The 16,615-nt window shown below is 38.8% G+C and overlaps 1 protein-coding gene across 3 annotated transcripts in view; it reads right to left on the bottom strand.

The window, feature by feature from the left end:
* Window positions 1-16,615, bottom strand: part of SVEP1 (sushi, von Willebrand factor type A, EGF and pentraxin domain containing 1) — a 128,493-nt gene that overhangs the window by 47,358 nt on the left and 64,520 nt on the right. For all 3 annotated transcript variants that reach the window (XM_061368812.1, XM_061368809.1, XM_061368810.1), the window contains 15 exons: window positions 15,709-15,830; window positions 13,586-13,694; window positions 11,457-11,642; window positions 10,912-11,145; window positions 10,242-10,403; window positions 9,476-9,637; window positions 8,670-8,831; window positions 7,970-8,064; window positions 6,736-6,832; window positions 5,973-6,086; window positions 4,994-5,107; window positions 3,896-4,097; window positions 2,701-2,858; window positions 1,352-1,553; window positions 550-725 (listed from right to left, as the gene is read on the bottom strand). In XM_061368812.1, the coding sequence (XP_061224796.1) occupies window positions 550-725; window positions 1,352-1,553; window positions 2,701-2,858; window positions 3,896-4,097; window positions 4,994-5,107; window positions 5,973-6,086; window positions 6,736-6,832; window positions 7,970-8,064; window positions 8,670-8,831; window positions 9,476-9,637; window positions 10,242-10,403; window positions 10,912-11,145; window positions 11,457-11,642; window positions 13,586-13,694; window positions 15,709-15,830 (2,295 nt within the window). The remainder of the gene's footprint in view (window positions 1-549; window positions 726-1,351; window positions 1,554-2,700; window positions 2,859-3,895; window positions 4,098-4,993; window positions 5,108-5,972; window positions 6,087-6,735; window positions 6,833-7,969; window positions 8,065-8,669; window positions 8,832-9,475; window positions 9,638-10,241; window positions 10,404-10,911; window positions 11,146-11,456; window positions 11,643-13,585; window positions 13,695-15,708; window positions 15,831-16,615) is intronic.

The raw sequence follows: 16,615 nt of genomic DNA, 5'->3' as shown, positions 1-16,615 counted from the left end.
AATAAATCCCAAATCTCTTTGTAGCAATTTAATGTCAGGCTTTTCACAGCTCTTCAATGCTGAAGGTATTCCTTTTCATGGCTTCTGATCTTACCAGAAAGACCACTCGTCACAGGAAACAGTTGTTAGAAAACATGAAAACAGAACTTTAAAAAGATGTCTAAAAGTAACAGGAGAAGCCTAAGTCAATTACCTCTTAGCATATGTTTGTGAGAGAAACGCCAGTTAAACTTTAGTTTGTAGGGTACAAAACCTATTCTCAAAAAGCCGTTCCAAAATCAGCATAGCACAGGCTCCTTTGTGGACTAAACGATTACCCACAAAACAAGTTACCTAATACTTTGCCCTAGAAATCTGCACTTTGTCTTCAGTGAGGTCAAGAGAACTGTCCTCATAAATAAGAACAGCAAACGCGAGCCCTGAATAAATGCAGATAATGTGGAAACACAGTGAAAACACCAAAATGAGTATTTCCTTGCAGGCATACCAAATTCTGCAATAAAAACAGAAGGAAGGCAACAGGTCTGCTGTAATATAAGTAAAGCATACCAGGGATTTTTGAGCCAACTGAGAGCCCACTGCCTCCATCGGACAGCTTTCCATCGATGTACACTTTCCACGCCCCATCCGTGCATGTCCATGTGACTGCAATGTGATGCCAGTTACCATCATTCACTGAAGGACAGTCTGTAATCCTCTCTTTCCCATTTACATAAAGAACCCAGCTGCATGGAAAGAAGAGGAAGGCATACTCAGATGCATGCAGTAACTTTAAAAGCATAGCCTGTCCCACATGACTCAAATAAATGTTACTTGTCAAATGACATAACCATGTCTACATCATACAACAGATCTCTCTTGACAGATCATCACACAAGATAGCTCTCTCTCAGAGAACTTGGAAGTTATGGTTATTATATATAAAGGATGGTGAAATAAGTAATGAGCTTTTGTACTAAAACATGAAGAGTCAAGTCACAGCTGCAGAGTGGATTCTTAAACTTGACCTCTGGGACCATCTCTGTGTTTGGAATCATACTACAGGTACTCTGAGTGCTTCATTTCATCGAATCATTATATCAATGTGCCATTTAAATATGATGTAAATGTAGTCCAGACACAAAATACCCTGCGTTCTAAACTTGACTGCTTTCTTGCCATTACATTTATATTTGATAAAAAGAGAAGGAAAAAAAGCAAGGAGAAAAAACAAAAGAAAGAGACAACTCCAACTATGGAGTTTGCAAATTCTTCTATCCCAAAATAAGTAAAGCTGATATTCAGACTTCTAGTCTATGCTTTAACAATTCAAGACTTCCGTACACTACAGAAAAGCGGAATTGCAATTTACCCATTGTAATCAGTCAGAAGAAATGCATTATCACTTCCATTCTCCACTGCATAAGAAATGGGAGTCCCATAGTTTGTGGTGTCAGTGGATTTCATCCAGAATGTACAGGTGATGTCACCAAGAGATGGGAGAACACCATCAAGTATGACGTATCCATAGATACCAGAGACTTCAAAATCAAGATTGAAACCAGAGGACTGTTCTGTAACAAAGACAAAGAGTTTTTAGAGCTACATTCCTGGAAACCCAGAAAGAGAATCAAATGAATTCTAAGCAAATAAAATAAAATGGAATGCAACCCATCTACAAATATTACTCACTTTATATTGATCAGAGTTAGAAAGAATGTATAGCAGCCTAACATCAGCCAGTATACAGAGCTTTCCAAGGCAAGAAAACACATAATGTTTGAAGACAAATAACTGGAAAAGAAGCTCACTGTCTACCAAAAACTGAACATGAGCCTTCCTTTTCAGACCTCTATCAATGAAATGAAATATCCCATCTGCCATCCAACAACGTGTGATCAGCTGGTTCTGCTATATTCATGAGAGTTAAGATTAAAAACCAAAATAAAACACAACTCCTCCCCCCCCCCAAAAAAAAAAAACCCACAAGATTTTTCTGTTCTAGACTTATTGAAATACACTGCACTGGTATGGAACAGCACTTCTGTGCTGCTTTTCAATGAAGAATGACATGCTTTACAAGGATACTACATGCAAATATGTCGAGTGGAGCTTCCTTGAAAGCTGAGTGTTACTAAACTCTGGCATAGGGTGGCAGGTCTGAACGATCTGTATGTCCTCTACTGTCTCTTCAGCTTCCATTTAAAGATTCACCAGCTACTAGTATAACACTATAATTTTCATGGAGTTACTGAAAAACAAATGGGTTTGAGCCTCATGATTGTGTGTCCTAACTCCAGCATATTCCAGGAAGATTAAGCAAGTGTGACCCATTTTGCCTAGCCATAGGAAATTTTATGCCTTTAGGACTACCAAATACTAATCTCTAACCCTGAGATGCAAAGTCCTACATGAAATAAAAGAAACAGAAACAACTAATTAACCTAGATACATAGCACAAATACAAACTAAGCTTAATTGACCTATTAGGTAATAAAAAGATAGAACTGTGCCTTAAAAAAAGAGAAATGAAGACAGCAAAGCACACATGCTGTTACTTGTCTGCAATTACACTTATTAACACTGCAGTCACAGACAGCCTCTCAGAGTCCCATGACCCTAGTTGCTTTCTGTGAAGCTGTATGAAATCAGCCCAGCCAGTGCAAATCTTGCCCAGAGACTGAGTCAAGCCACCTTTTTCTGACACTTGGTCCTGTGTACCTGTTTCACACCTGCTGCCTGTAAAGCCAGGGGGACATTTACAAACGTACGAGTTCAAAGCATCCACGCAGGTGGCATGGTTTAAGCAGGGACTGGAGTCGCAGTCATTGATATTCACTTCACAGTTTTGTCCTGTGTACCCTGTCACACACACACACCTATGGAGGAAAAGAGAAGTACACTTCAAAGGTGGCTCCGTCATGACAAAGACTCCTGGCCATGAAGCCATACTCACCAGTGTGAATGGTGTATACTGAAAAAACCAAAATGAAAAAAAATCAGCAGAACAGACACTACAGAATTAATGGAGTTCTATTTTGGTTGTTCCTTTAAGTATGCTTGTACTGTGTTAGCTGCATCATATTTCTTCATAAGAAGGACAATACAGTATTTAAACATAGTGCCTTCATATGAATTTGGGAGAGGCAATCACTGCGTTCTGGTGAGTGAAGCATGCCTTCTAGGTCCACAGAATTACAGATCAGAAGTACTTGACTTTTCAGGCAGATTTGCTTATGTAGAGGGAAAACCAAGGCACTAGATAAGCACCAAAACCTCTGGTACTTGGAAAACCAAGGTGTTTGAAAGGCAGCGAAACTCCTGGGGCTATAGGGAGGGAAAGGCTTATTAAATCCAGACAGTAACAGCTGTTCCATCTCTCTGTCTCTAAAGTGATCTATGATATGACACTGCTATTGGTATTTGTAAATTCTGATCAGCTTAGATATTCTAAAGCATGCAGACACACAAATATTTGGAAGATTACAGTGGTGTATGTGTTTTAATCTTTGTATTCTCATTACATACACCTTTTCCCTGTTTTCTATAACACGTTTTCCGGGTTATAGAAATGTAATATTAACTGGCCATCACCTACTCTTCTAAGAGAAAGCAAGACAAGCCCTTGAAGCTTGAGAAAGTGGATTTTTTTTTTTTTTTAACAATCAGTACTAAAACCATGCTATGCTTATACTTTAAACTGTGCATATTTTCTTTGCTGCCTACCTTGGAATTTATTGAACATGAGGACACTAGAACTTATTTTCTTGACTTTTAAAATCTCCTTTAGCATCCATATGGATATCTTTGATATTAGATGAGGGTATGAAATACCTTGCTGAAATCTAAGAAGGCTAAAGCATCCCAACACATTTGAATTTCCACACTGTATTACTTTAATAACCTATTTTTTCACCTGAAGCTGTTGATACCATCTTTGCATGTGGCTCCATTTCTACAGGGTCTGCTGAGACACTCATCGATGTTTCTTTCACACAAGACACCAGCAAAACCCGGGAGGCATTTGCAGGAGAAACTGCCAACTCGATCTTCACAAATAGCCCTATTAAGACATGGGTTTGAAAGGCATTCATTGACCTCCATTTCACAGCGAGCACCTGAGAAGAAAGGAACAAAATCACAACTCTGCTTTGAATTAACCTAGGAAAAAAAATTACTAACTTATCTCTGTTTTTCAAGGACTGTTGCCAGTCTTCCGGGAAACAACAAACTCCAGGGTTGCCATGAAGGTTTAAGCTTTTATCTGTTAACTAAATTTAAGTGGTCATAGAAGAATTCCAGACACCATCTTTGCAGCTGTAGAAATTAAAACTCAGCACACTGTGGGTAATTCATATGGATACTGCCCATTATGTGAGTAATCTGGACTGAATCAGGAAATCACTTGAGAAACTACTCCAAGCAGCTAATGAAAAGCTGCTACAAAAGAGTTTAGTTGGAACTTTGGATCTAGAGAGAAACATGAAACCCAGGAATATGTAATTCTGGGACTTCTGTTATGAAAGTGGCTCCAATCTACAAGCACTTAAGAATGAAGAAACTACAGGTGATTTTACAGTGGAGCTCTTTGGCAACATGGTATTTGACAGATATGCTTAATTGTTACAGAAATCTATGAAAGCAGTAGGAACCTGAGTATGAGGATGGGAAGGAGTTTTATTATAGATCATCTTGTCTATTATACAATATTTTTCTTTTTAATATAGAATTAAAAGTAACAATTTGCACCCACGTAAATGTCATTATTTCCTCAACATCACACAGTAAGTTAGCCAAATCAGTAACAGACGACAGACCACTTAGTATATCCTGCTGAAGCCATGCTTACACTAAAGGGACACTGATTAGATGGACCTAAAGAATCTAGTACATCTACGTCAACGCATAACATATGCAATATATAGCAATGAGATGAAAATATTTTGGACAGGGTAGGAAGACATCTTTTTTGGTCAGAAAGAGTGAAGGCTGAATTCAACACAAAAAGGTGTACCTGTGAACCCTTTTGCACAAGTGCAGCGGTAACCGTTCTCGCCATCAACACAGTGACCTCCATTCAAACATGGACTGGAGCTACATTCATTTACATCTTCCTCACACAAGAGACCTTCAAACAGCAAGGGTTATAAGGCATGATCAAGACAAGGTCTGCATGCTGCAAGGACTGAATGCAAAGACAGAACAGCACCAAACTGCTTGCATAACGAAAGGCTACTGAGAGCAGCTGATAAAATGACGTTTGACTGCACTACTGCAAACTTCTACAGAGATCGTCTGTGTTATTTAGATATTGTGATCCGAAAGATAAGAAACCCAGTTTGTCTTCACAAAGTTTAATAAACATCCAGTTAAGTGCTACTGTTGATCAATGTATAACCATAAACATGAAGAGTGAGGGAAATAATTTCTGGTAGAAAACATGAGGCTTTTTTTTCATTTTAACCACAAAAAATTATCTCCTCAATAGTTTATTTCAATATTTAGAGATTAGGTGCTGTTGTGGTAACATACTCAAGCATGTCAGTTTCCCATAGATTTCAGTACCCTCAAGGTGAGTAAAGGTGAGAATAAAAAAAAAACGCTAAGAAAAAAGAAAAAGACCATTCACTTACTCATAGGGCTGCAGTAAAGCAACTGCACAAAAGCTTTGCCTAGTCAGGCCATATCCAGTCTCAGAAACATTTTCCCTGAGAGTATTTACTAATTCCCTAAACTTCATTCCTTTTATCTTTTTTCCCTTCAGACCAGAAATGTCACAAAACAGAAGTATGCATGCACATGCATGCACAAAGTGCTTATCCTTTTGTTTCAAAACCTATTTGCAGCAGAACATTTCTCTAACCTGTATTTCAGCTTGCTTTTGTGTTATAATTCCAAGGATGTGGAATTATACAGCCTTTGTGTTTTCTGTTATCTACTCGGCACAGAAACAATGCCAGTCTGAAGAAGAGCTATGAAGTGAAAAAAGCTACCTGAAAAGCCTGGTTGACAATGGCAAATAAAGGTCCCAACGGCATCTTTACACATCCCATTGTTGTGACAAGGAGATGACTTACATTCATCAACTTCTGTTTCACATTTCAAGCCTAGAATGCAAAATGAGGATTGAGAACAGGCAGAGAAAACCTGAAATTGCTCAGAAACGTGTAAGTCATGACTATTAATGTAGAAAAGCATGACTGCGTGCATTACCAGACATGCGGTTTTATTTAGATTCTCTTTAGATCGTGTTTTAACACACACCTGAGACAAAATGTTATTAGAAAGGTATCATGCACATTGGGCAACAGACTGATTAGTTCCAGACAGTGGCACTTAGTATCTACCACAAGTAACAGAGATCACTTCTTGACAGTAGTTGAATAATAAGTCATTTGCTTTGGAGCAACTGGGAAAATAACACTGAAGAGAAGTACAGGCAGATCTGGTGGTAGCTATTTAGACAGCAAATTTGCAGCTTTTGCTAATCATCAGTATTGCCAAGTGATAGGCTTTTCAAATTCACTTAACTCCACCAAAAGAAACACCATTCAAAATCCTTTTCTGCTAAACACTCTATAATTCAGTGACAGCGTGAGGGACAATTTGTTTTCTTAATACTAATGTATGTTAAATCTATGATGGATATTCCAGTTAGGACGTACTCTTGCACTGAGATGTTTTGCTTCTTTATGCTTGCCCATGTCAAGTGCACGGAGACATGTTAGCTCATTCATACGCTTCTCAGTTTATTACCTGTATATCCAAGTGGGCATATGCACATATATCCACTTCCCAATTGTTTGCATGTCCCATTGTTGTGGCAGGGTTCCAGGAAACACTCATGAAAGACCTGTTAAAGGCAAGAATCATACAATTACAGTAAAGGTGGAAATGCAGGTGGAAAAAAATACTCTGACACCCCCTAACAATCACACCCCCTAACAGTCACTTTGGAAAGCTAGAAAAAAAAGTCACTGGCATTAACTTCAATGTCTTCCTCTTTGACTTCCCTCACATCAACCCTTTTTTTTTTTCAGAGAAAAATAATAGAAATGTGAATTCTTATTTTAAAATGACCTTTTACTTAGTCAAATGTGATCACTGCAGTTCCCATATTATGCTATATTTTATATGAGAGTTCTCCATATCCTTTTACACCAGCTATTCCCTTCCTACTGGTCATCAGGCGAGCTAGTAGGGAACTTTACTGTATGATGTTATTTTTTCTAATGTAGCAAACCTGAATTCAGCAAACCCCTTGAATAAATGGGGTTTACTAAACCACAGGAGATCAGCTTGTGCCTGTCCATATGTGATATAATGGATCAAGCTAAATTTATTATCAGCCAACTTTGCTTCTCTTCACACAAGATCCTAACTTCAGATTCAACCAAAGTAGTCAAGAGTTACACACTGGGAGGGAGATGGTGGGTTTAAAGGAGCATCTCTGGCAAACACTGTCACTTGGGTAGTTTCACCTGAGGACCCACCTGTATTTCAAAGGGGGTACTCACAGCAGAAGAAAGCTCTGCTTGCCTCCTCTAACGAGTATCTATGTTTCACTAAGCAAAACAAAGATTTTACAACTGGGACCTGTTGTCTGGTAGCATTTCCTGAAATTCAGCATATGAAAACATCAGATGACTGAGTATGGTCCATCTATGTTTTTTAGAGTGGCTGAATCTCCTCTATGGAGTTTATACTTCTTTTCTAAGCGTGTTAAGTATTTCATACATCAGGTGAAGTTTCAAGTCCAGAACTGAAGATTGCCAATAGTTCATGCAGCCTGCTTTGCTGAGTGAAAGTGCTTCTTTTTTAACGATTACAGAAAGAGTTTGAGTGTTCCCCTCAAGACCATCAACATCATCTCTTCAGGAAATACAGAGAGCATAACAATTACATTTAAAAAGGCCTTAGTCATTTACTGCTGCATAAGGCACTCTTTCTCTCATTTGAGCTAACACTGGAAAATCTATCTTGTCCTTGCCTGACTGCTGACTTTGTACTGCTTGCTGATATTTTCTGGAGAGGCTGGTATCATCATTACACTTTCCTCAGCTGCTGAAAAAGTAGAGCCAAAACCTAAAGAGGAAAGATATGAACATGTTGTTAATAACAATGTAATAACAATGTATGACAAGAGGGCATAATAACTGCATGTTAGTAATGCATCTAAAAATCTGCAGAAACCCCCTGAATTTCTGGGGAAAAAAGCGCAAACTTTACAGTAGCCACATAGTATTTTAACTACGTTTTATACTAGTATGTATTTCTAAGTAGATATATTTGTAAACCTCATATATGTGTGTGTCCATATAAAACATATTTTATGCATACTTATATATGCATATTAATATTCGTGTATATATATATTTAGAGTGTATATATGTAGTATACCTATACAGTATGTGTGTGTGTATACATACACTCACTCTTTTTATATATCTACATATATATATATATATATATATATATATGTTACTGAGCCTTGGTGTGTATCACACAGTCACTTCCACATAACACGAAGGCCCACCAGTAGGCAAAACCACCTGTTAATCTCACTAGTTGAAATGGAAAGTCTTCATTTGTTAGGAGAGTAAGTGGGATGTTTCCTATTGAGACTACTGATGGCCATCCTTTTGATGTGCCCTGTATTCACTTTGTCCAGCAGAGGTAATTTGGCTTACTCGAACAATCTGTGATGGATCTGGCACCAATGACAGTTGTTGTTCCATAAAAGGGACAAGACAAGCAGTAGGACTTTCCTGGGTCTGGTTGATAGTAGTCTCTGGGACAAGGGTAGCATGGTGTCAAACCTGTTCGAGAGAACTCGCCTGCAACACATGGTACTGCAAGAAAAAAAGGATAATTTTCTGAGTGATCACTCGCCTTACCTCCCCCCACCTCTTTCTGACCATTTTCTCTCCTCCCCTCATAGTCCTTCCTCAGACTTAAAGGAATATGATGAAACCTGCCAAGAATTATTCATGACTTTAGGAGATGCTTGTTTAAACTGTGCTGCTAGGTGACATGTGGTTCCCAAGACTACGGAAATACCTGGGAAGTATTTCTGTCTATTCCTTTTGCTATTCTATGGGAAGCTTTCATATGCAACTTCCTTTCCTTAGCACACTGTGTTCAGTATTTTTGTACAGAAGATATGGAAGTTCTTTGGAGATAATAGTGACAAACATCCTATCATTCCTTTTCTCTTCTGTAAAGAAAAAGGTTTTATTTTCTTCTAGGTACCCATCACATATCTTATTTTATTAATCGTTAGATAAGAATCCATCTTAAAAATCAAAAGGAGGGCATTTGAAATAATCAGGGTATCAGGATATTTTGCTGGGAAATGCTGTTTGGTCCCCACTTAACCAAAAGCATAATTCAATCTCAGGCAGATGAACTGGATTACCTTAGCTGATCTTTAAAGAACATTTAGAAGTTTTTAGAATTTAATTAAAAAAAAAACATAGCCCTTCTTGTTACAAACCTCCGCAAGCTGAGACATCCACTGCACCTCTTTTTACTGTTGATGTATTTTCTGGGCAAGAGATACAACTCCTGGATCCAAATGCTGGCTGATACGTGCCAAGTGGACAAGTTTCACAGATCTCAAGGCCATTAGGTGAATATGTTCCCTGCTTGCACTGAGCTATAAGGCAGAATTGATAAAGATTAAGTAATGTCCAACAGGAAACATTGCTCTTGATCCCTAGAAGATGATTCAAAATCACAATACACACCACAGGGGCTTTTATTTCAAGAGTTTACTCTACTCTGAAGCATCTAATTGGTGCAAAGAGCAAAAAAAATTAATTGTGAATCATTGACCAGGTAGTTCTCTTCCAATCAGCTTTACAAATGATTTATTGCAATCCAGTTACTAATTTTTAATCAACAAAATTAATGACAAGACAATAAGCAGGAAACAAAAATAGGAAGTTCTTTTTCAGAACAAGTCACAAAGAGAGAGTGGTGCTGAAGTGCTCAGTGCCCCAGCACTGCAATGTGGGATGCAAGTATTTCATCTTTGATCATGATAGGATGGTGAGGCTTGCAAGGACAAAGTGTGTTAGTCCCTGCAGAATCTCACAGAAAGAAGACAGAAATGAAACAAAGCTTCAAAGGCCATGTTCTTAAAACATCTGCCCAGGCATCCTCTATGCTACAGCAGTGGTGAAAACCTGCTTTTTTTTAATTTATCTGTACAAGTGAGGCGTTCAGAAGTGGCTGCCTGAAGAAAACAAAGTTCTCACCTTTGCATTCAGAGATGCTCCTGGAATGTAGATATTCAGTATAGCTACCAGAGGGACAACTTTTGCATTCCAGCTGCCCTTCCTCATCTTGGTAGGATCCAGTCCAGCAGCTTTCACAGGTGTGATGCTCCAGTGAGTAATAGGTACCCAAAGGGCAGTTTACTGTAACGTTGGAAACATAAGGTTCCCCTCAGCGTGCACAATCACATTCTTGTCTTGCCTCAAGTTCCTATTTAGTCAAACCCTGTTTATCTGAAATGTGACTCTGTTCCTCAGCAAACGGGGTATCTCTGGAAACTGCAAAGATTTCATTATGCACAGGAAATGGAATCCAATTCCCTATCTTAGATACACATCACCCACAAGACTAATAGCACTAAAAGACTGCATACCAAGCACTATCTTCCTCTGTATCACCAAGTGTGGACATGCCTGATTTCCCTATGGGACTGGAATCACGAGTACAAAAGTGTCTTTTTTCCACAGACCTTGGTTACGAACAAAAATACCCTTTGGAAGTCAAACTGCACAAAACATTTTTGCAGTTTATTGTTCTGAGAGACCATAAGCACTGAACTGTGTCAAACCATAACCTTCTGCATACATCCTCTAAAACGTAGCTTTTCAAAATGATTCTGAATGCATGCAAGGAGCAATTCATCTGGCTTACCACACATTCTCCCCCTCAGCACAGAACCAGGCCTGCAGAAAAGAAAGGCTTTCTCAGTCTCCAGAGTGTTGCTGTCAGCTACAATGACTTCGGATGCAAACTGAAAAGAATACATGGGCTCCTTATTGAGAGTCCTATTCAGCCTGTTTGTGATTGTCTCCAGAGTTTTAAGGAGCCGTCGCTGGTTTTCCAGTTCCAATGTATCATTCCTTTCATCAGGCAGTGGCACGCTAGCTGGAATATAAACAGAAAACACAAAAAGCACACAGATTTTACAGTCAGCACTTTCAGTGCACGCTGGAGAATATCAAGAGTGTAACACTCAAGCTTGCCAGTAGCAAATGGAAAGCAGACCATGTGCAAATGCTCTCCATGAATATGAGGCTGCAATCTTTCCACCAAGCAAAAGGCCTACGATAAAATGGGGCTACCAAAACCTGACATCTCCAGCAGGCTTTGTGAACAGAAGGCTATTTTAAATGTATTAAAAACATGTTTTTTAAGGAGAAGGAATAAGAGAAGGACAATATTTTGACTTCTTTCACCTGTGATGTTAAATATTAACTTGATTTTGTGGTCGGTCATTGGAACATTCAGCTTATGCCTTTTGACTCGAGCAGGTGCTGCCTTTACAGAGGCAGAGAGATGCCTGGAGACGTCTTCTTGTGCTACATCAATAAAATCATCATAGGAATAATCCAGCTGGTTTGCTGCCCCCCAACCAGCAGGTCCTGTGAGACAAGAAAGAACAGAAAAGAAGAAACATCATGTGGAAAGTAAGTGCCTATACTTATTTCTAAAATATATCCACAACAGAACAAGGTCCTGAAGATCCAGACAATGTGGGCTGGCTTTGCTTCTGCACAAGTGCCTACTGTACTAGCATTCTGACTAAAGAAAATAGGAAAAAACAGTCCCACTCCTAACTGATATCCTAGAGATCCTGAACCTTGTACAGTTAGACAAAGCTTTAAAGAAATACTGCTATCAAAGTTACAGGTGACAATTCTTTCCCTTCCTGTCTTTCATGCACCTTCTCCTGCCAGCAGCATCTTAAACATTTCCCTATTGCTCTCCCTTCCTCTTCCTGCTCAATGACAGCCAGCATGGCCTATGCCATGTCTCCACTGCATCTTCTTGCAACTCCTGAGTAGTTCTACCATTTTCTGTCCTCTCAGAAAAGCCTGGTATCATCATCACCGTATATATTTATACTCTACATACAGGCATTTCCTATTATACATGGTGAGTCAAATTCACTCCTTCGAAAATGTCCCTCACCTATGACATGCTTTCAAACAGAAACACATTTCTGTACATAATCCACCTTTTCACAATGACTAAATATAAAGATGCATGGTCTATTTCATTGATCTAATTCTATTTTTAAAAACATGAAGATAGAAAAAAGTTCTGCCAATTACCTGTTAGCAGTCACCTAAATTACAGTAAATACAAGCAAATTATACTTAATTTACAGTGGAAACTGGGACAAGTTGACCCCACAGCTTTGTGGTTAATACTGTGCAAGTATTGCACAACTAGTTTTCTAAACTGCTGTCGCTTATGATCCGAGAAGAGTTCTCATCTCCTGCCTTCCCAGCCTATAATCATGTGAAACTCCAGAAAAACTGCAACAGTGTTATTGTAAGAGGTTTACATGAACAAGAAAAGAATAGGACCCTACATCCCACGTCCTCAACACTGTTTCCTCCAAGTGCCTTTACAAGTTAGTTCCAGCTGTCACCAGTATTCATCCCTAGTCTGATGACAGCTGCAAACTGGACACCCAGGCCCCCCATGTCTGATTACAAACAAATGTGCTCTCAAACTCAGTGAAGCATGTCTAGAAGGGGACAGGAAAAAGCAGAAAGATTTTAGTGAGTACCTCCACTATAAACACGTGAAAGAGCCACAGTCCTATGTATGTATTCTGATGTTGATATGCCAAAATGCTTTCTGCCAAGATAGGTAACATAAGTTATCTGTGTTTAGCCTTTCTGCTCTGAACACCCCCAAGGGACTCAGAAATGCCAAGGACAACAGCAGTACAACATGGACACTAACCTGTTTAAAGATGAACTGAAAATGACAAGTCACTTGGCATAAAGCAAAGTGGGAACAAACACTAGGACTGTCAAAGCTTTCACTCTGATACCACTACAGTCATCCTACAAAATCTGCCCTTGCATACCGGAAGTAATTTCACAGCTAATGAGCAAACTTAAGCTTGTATAGCTTTAAGCTGTAAGGCTTCTCTGTTGATTGGACCAAGCATCAAGGATGGTCCTCATTTTCTTAACAATCTCTAGAACCATCTATTTTACTTTTTCAGTATTTTGTTTTGAAACTGTGTGTTTCTAAAAAGTTGCTTTCCTCTAGGCTAACAAAGCAGGTTTGTTGGACAGTGTGTGTGTATGCTTCCCCCCCACTCTCCATCAGGAGGCATCTCAGTACATTTTCCCTCTATGCTATATAGGAAGCAGTACCAAAACTAGACAGCAAAGAGTTCCATAGTATTGTTATAAAACCTATTATGTAATTGCTTACTATCTTAAGAGCCCTATGCTTATTTTCAAAAAGTATCTCACACAACATGTTGCCTACTTCAGAACAAAAGGAACTATGCTGCATTAAACCTGAATGGCTAAGAGTCTATACGATCAATAATTACCAATGGCAAATCCATTTTCGTAATCATAATTATATTCCAAGCAATGTTTCTGTGTCTGATCTTCCAATCTGCAGTCAATATCATCAACATCATTACAGAATGACGGGACCTTCCAACATAAAAAAGAATAATATTAAAAATATAAACCCACAAATCCTCCTCCTGCGACTTATAGAAGCTTCTAGTTACAATGTAAAGCATTGGCTCAGCCAGTGACAGGGGATTTCCCCTTTAATGTCTCTTCTAGCCCTGGCAAGGTCTGCTGAAAGAAGTATGTTCTATTGAGACATCTGAGAAACAAGAGGGCAACCTGCAGGCATGTAAGCTCTTTGTTATACAAGATCTTTCTTATAAAAGAAGACATCCATTCAGTTAACCACTCTTGCATGTGAAATCCCAAAATACAGAACTAAGTTCAGGCTTGTTTCTCCCTGTTGAATGTGACAGATGAGCTCACACATTTGAAAACACCTGTGGTTTTTCCAGCTACATAACTTGTAATTCTGTCAGGTTTACGGCAATGCTGTCACTTTGTTTCTAGCTTTCAAACCATATTTCTTCATCACCATCTCTCCCTACTCATAGAAAGGGGCTAATGCATTCTATCAAGAAGCCTCAGGAGACAGGGCAAATTGTCTCAGAAGGACAGAAACCGTGGAACAGAAAATTCAAAAGAACCCTTCCGGAACTGCTGATTTTCTCTTGTACTACACAAAAGGAGTGGAGATTAAATCAGAACATGCAAATGCATGACTTTTGATAAGATCTGTATTTCTTGCTTTTTCCGGACAGCTTTCAAGTAAGTTGGGCTCTAGGTCATGTTTTGAAATTGCTCTTTTTTTTTTCTGTATCAGTTTTCATTGGAAAGATGGCTCTTTCTTATTCCATCCCCCTTTTCAGATCTCTATTAGAATTTAAAATTCTTGGGAATAGGCATAGGCATATTTAACACAGCCTTTCTGACTGTTCTCACAGATTTGTTGCATTATGATGGAATTGCTTGGTCAGCTCACTAAGCATTTTTCCCTTATTATCTTTTGCTTGCCAGTAGTCATAGTCCAAGCACTGGAACCTGGTGGTAGCTGGCTCTCAGGGGAAAGGAACAAAAATAAAACCAGCTAAGATTTCTCTGCTGGAAGGGAGGCAAGAAGCAAAGCAAAAGGGTAACAGATATTTAGGTCCAAGTGTCAGAGATTGCCTGAAGTAAGTTTTCAGCCATTTGACAAGGGCTACTGACATATATTTAGAAGTTGAAGGAGTTTGTCCATTGACTGTATGTGCTAATACTGCCTTTTAGTTAATAGACAAGCTTTTCCCATATGGGCTTTGTCCCGCGAAGAATCTGTAAATGCCCAGTGTTCTCTTCTGGCACAGTGCTATCACACTAGGCCTGGACATCCACTCCTGAGATCACAGCTCGAAGTCTAGCTGCTTCTACTCTGTAGCTGAGTATATACTCATGGATTAAGAGCGAAGATTGTAATACTGAAGTGGAAAACAAGGGACACGCTAGAGAAGGAACATGCTACCTCTTCAACTTCAGGGACATGCAGTTCTTAATGATAATAGTGAGCACTCAGAAACTCAAGAAACCTGAGCAAATTATTTAAGACACCACTACTGGTCTTCAAGTTCCTGGGCTTAGGCATCAAATGTGGAATTTATCTAGTTGTATAGATGTATATTCATTAAATTATATGGACATGTTATACATATTATATACAAAATACATGTATTTTATAATCACATCCAACTTCCAAACCCCACTGACTGGGGTTTTCAAAACTGCAAAGGTTCTCTTTGGAAGCTTAATAAAAATCTGTGAGTGCCAGGTCCTTAAGTTACTTGGGGATATATAGAATTCTATGAATTTTATTCTATATAACTCCACACTGAAGACTGAACTAAATTACATTAAAATGCCAGAGAACCATCTTTATTTTTAAAGGAGACTTGTCATCTTCTGAAGTAGCACAAATTTCATTACAGTTTTCTGCTGTATTTTCCTTCTATGAAATCAGTTAACTGGCAAAAGCACATTTTTTAAATGGTGTGTTCTTACAGGTACATTTAAAGGTACATGAAAGGAAGGTACGTGAAAGGAAGAGTATTTACTAACCTACCATTTTACCAAGTGCGCTCTGGAATGCATCAGTAAATCTATTTAGAAGACTGTTGTCATCACATCGTGTTGCTTTGTAGAGCATCTCAAAAGATTTGAATCCATGGTTTGCAAAACGATTTACTGAAAAACATTGGAAAAATAAATTTTTACTGCTCAGTGCAGAAGTTTCAGAGCTACAAGGAAAATCATTCAGGCTCAAAACTGGAATACACTAAACTAAGAAGCATTGTCTTTAAATTACTAAAATGAATGGATCACTCATTCCTCAGCCAATGCAGCTGAATATGGCCCTTTGGCAGGAATCAAATTTAATGGGAAAGCTGACAGACATTTCAAAAAAGTTCTGTCATATATCTACTTCAGCATTTTCTTAATGGAAGAAACTTGTGCACTGTTAACTAAACTCTGTACTTACATTTTTGCTGAAGGAGAAGCAATAAATATTAGAAGTCCTACTACTAGTGCTGCTAAATATGAAAAATTCTCATCCAGAATTTAAGCAAATCAAAGTTCCTAAGTGTCCAAGTTATGGACTTCAAGGTGATACATAGTTCTAACCTAAAACAAAACTCTCATTTGTTCACAGGAGGTGTTTGCTGAAACCAAGAAATCCACTCTGAAAGAACTGGATGCAAAGTGGTGCCAAGACTGGCTTCATATGTAGCTCTAATACAGTTATTATTAAAATCATAGAAACATAGAATAGTTAGGGTTGGAAAGGACCTTAAGATCATCAAGTTCCAACCCCCCTGCCACGGGCAGGGACACCTCGCTCTAAACCATATCACCCAAGGCCTCGTCCAACCTAGCCTTGAACACTGCCAGGGATGGAGCATTTACAACTTCCCTGGGCAACCCAGTCCAGTGCCGCACCACCCTAACAGGAAAGAATTTCCTCCTTATAT

The sequence above is a fragment of the Neopsephotus bourkii genome, unplaced genomic scaffold (assembly GCF_033783945.1).
Source record: "Neopsephotus bourkii isolate Nb327-2 ecotype Australia unplaced genomic scaffold, CSIRO-AGI_Nbou_v1 NB_1447, whole genome shotgun sequence".
Lineage (NCBI taxonomy): Eukaryota > Metazoa > Chordata > Aves > Psittaciformes > Psittacidae > Neopsephotus > Neopsephotus bourkii.
Note: the sequence above shows the minus strand (reverse complement) of the source record. Positions and strands in the feature narration are given on the sequence as shown.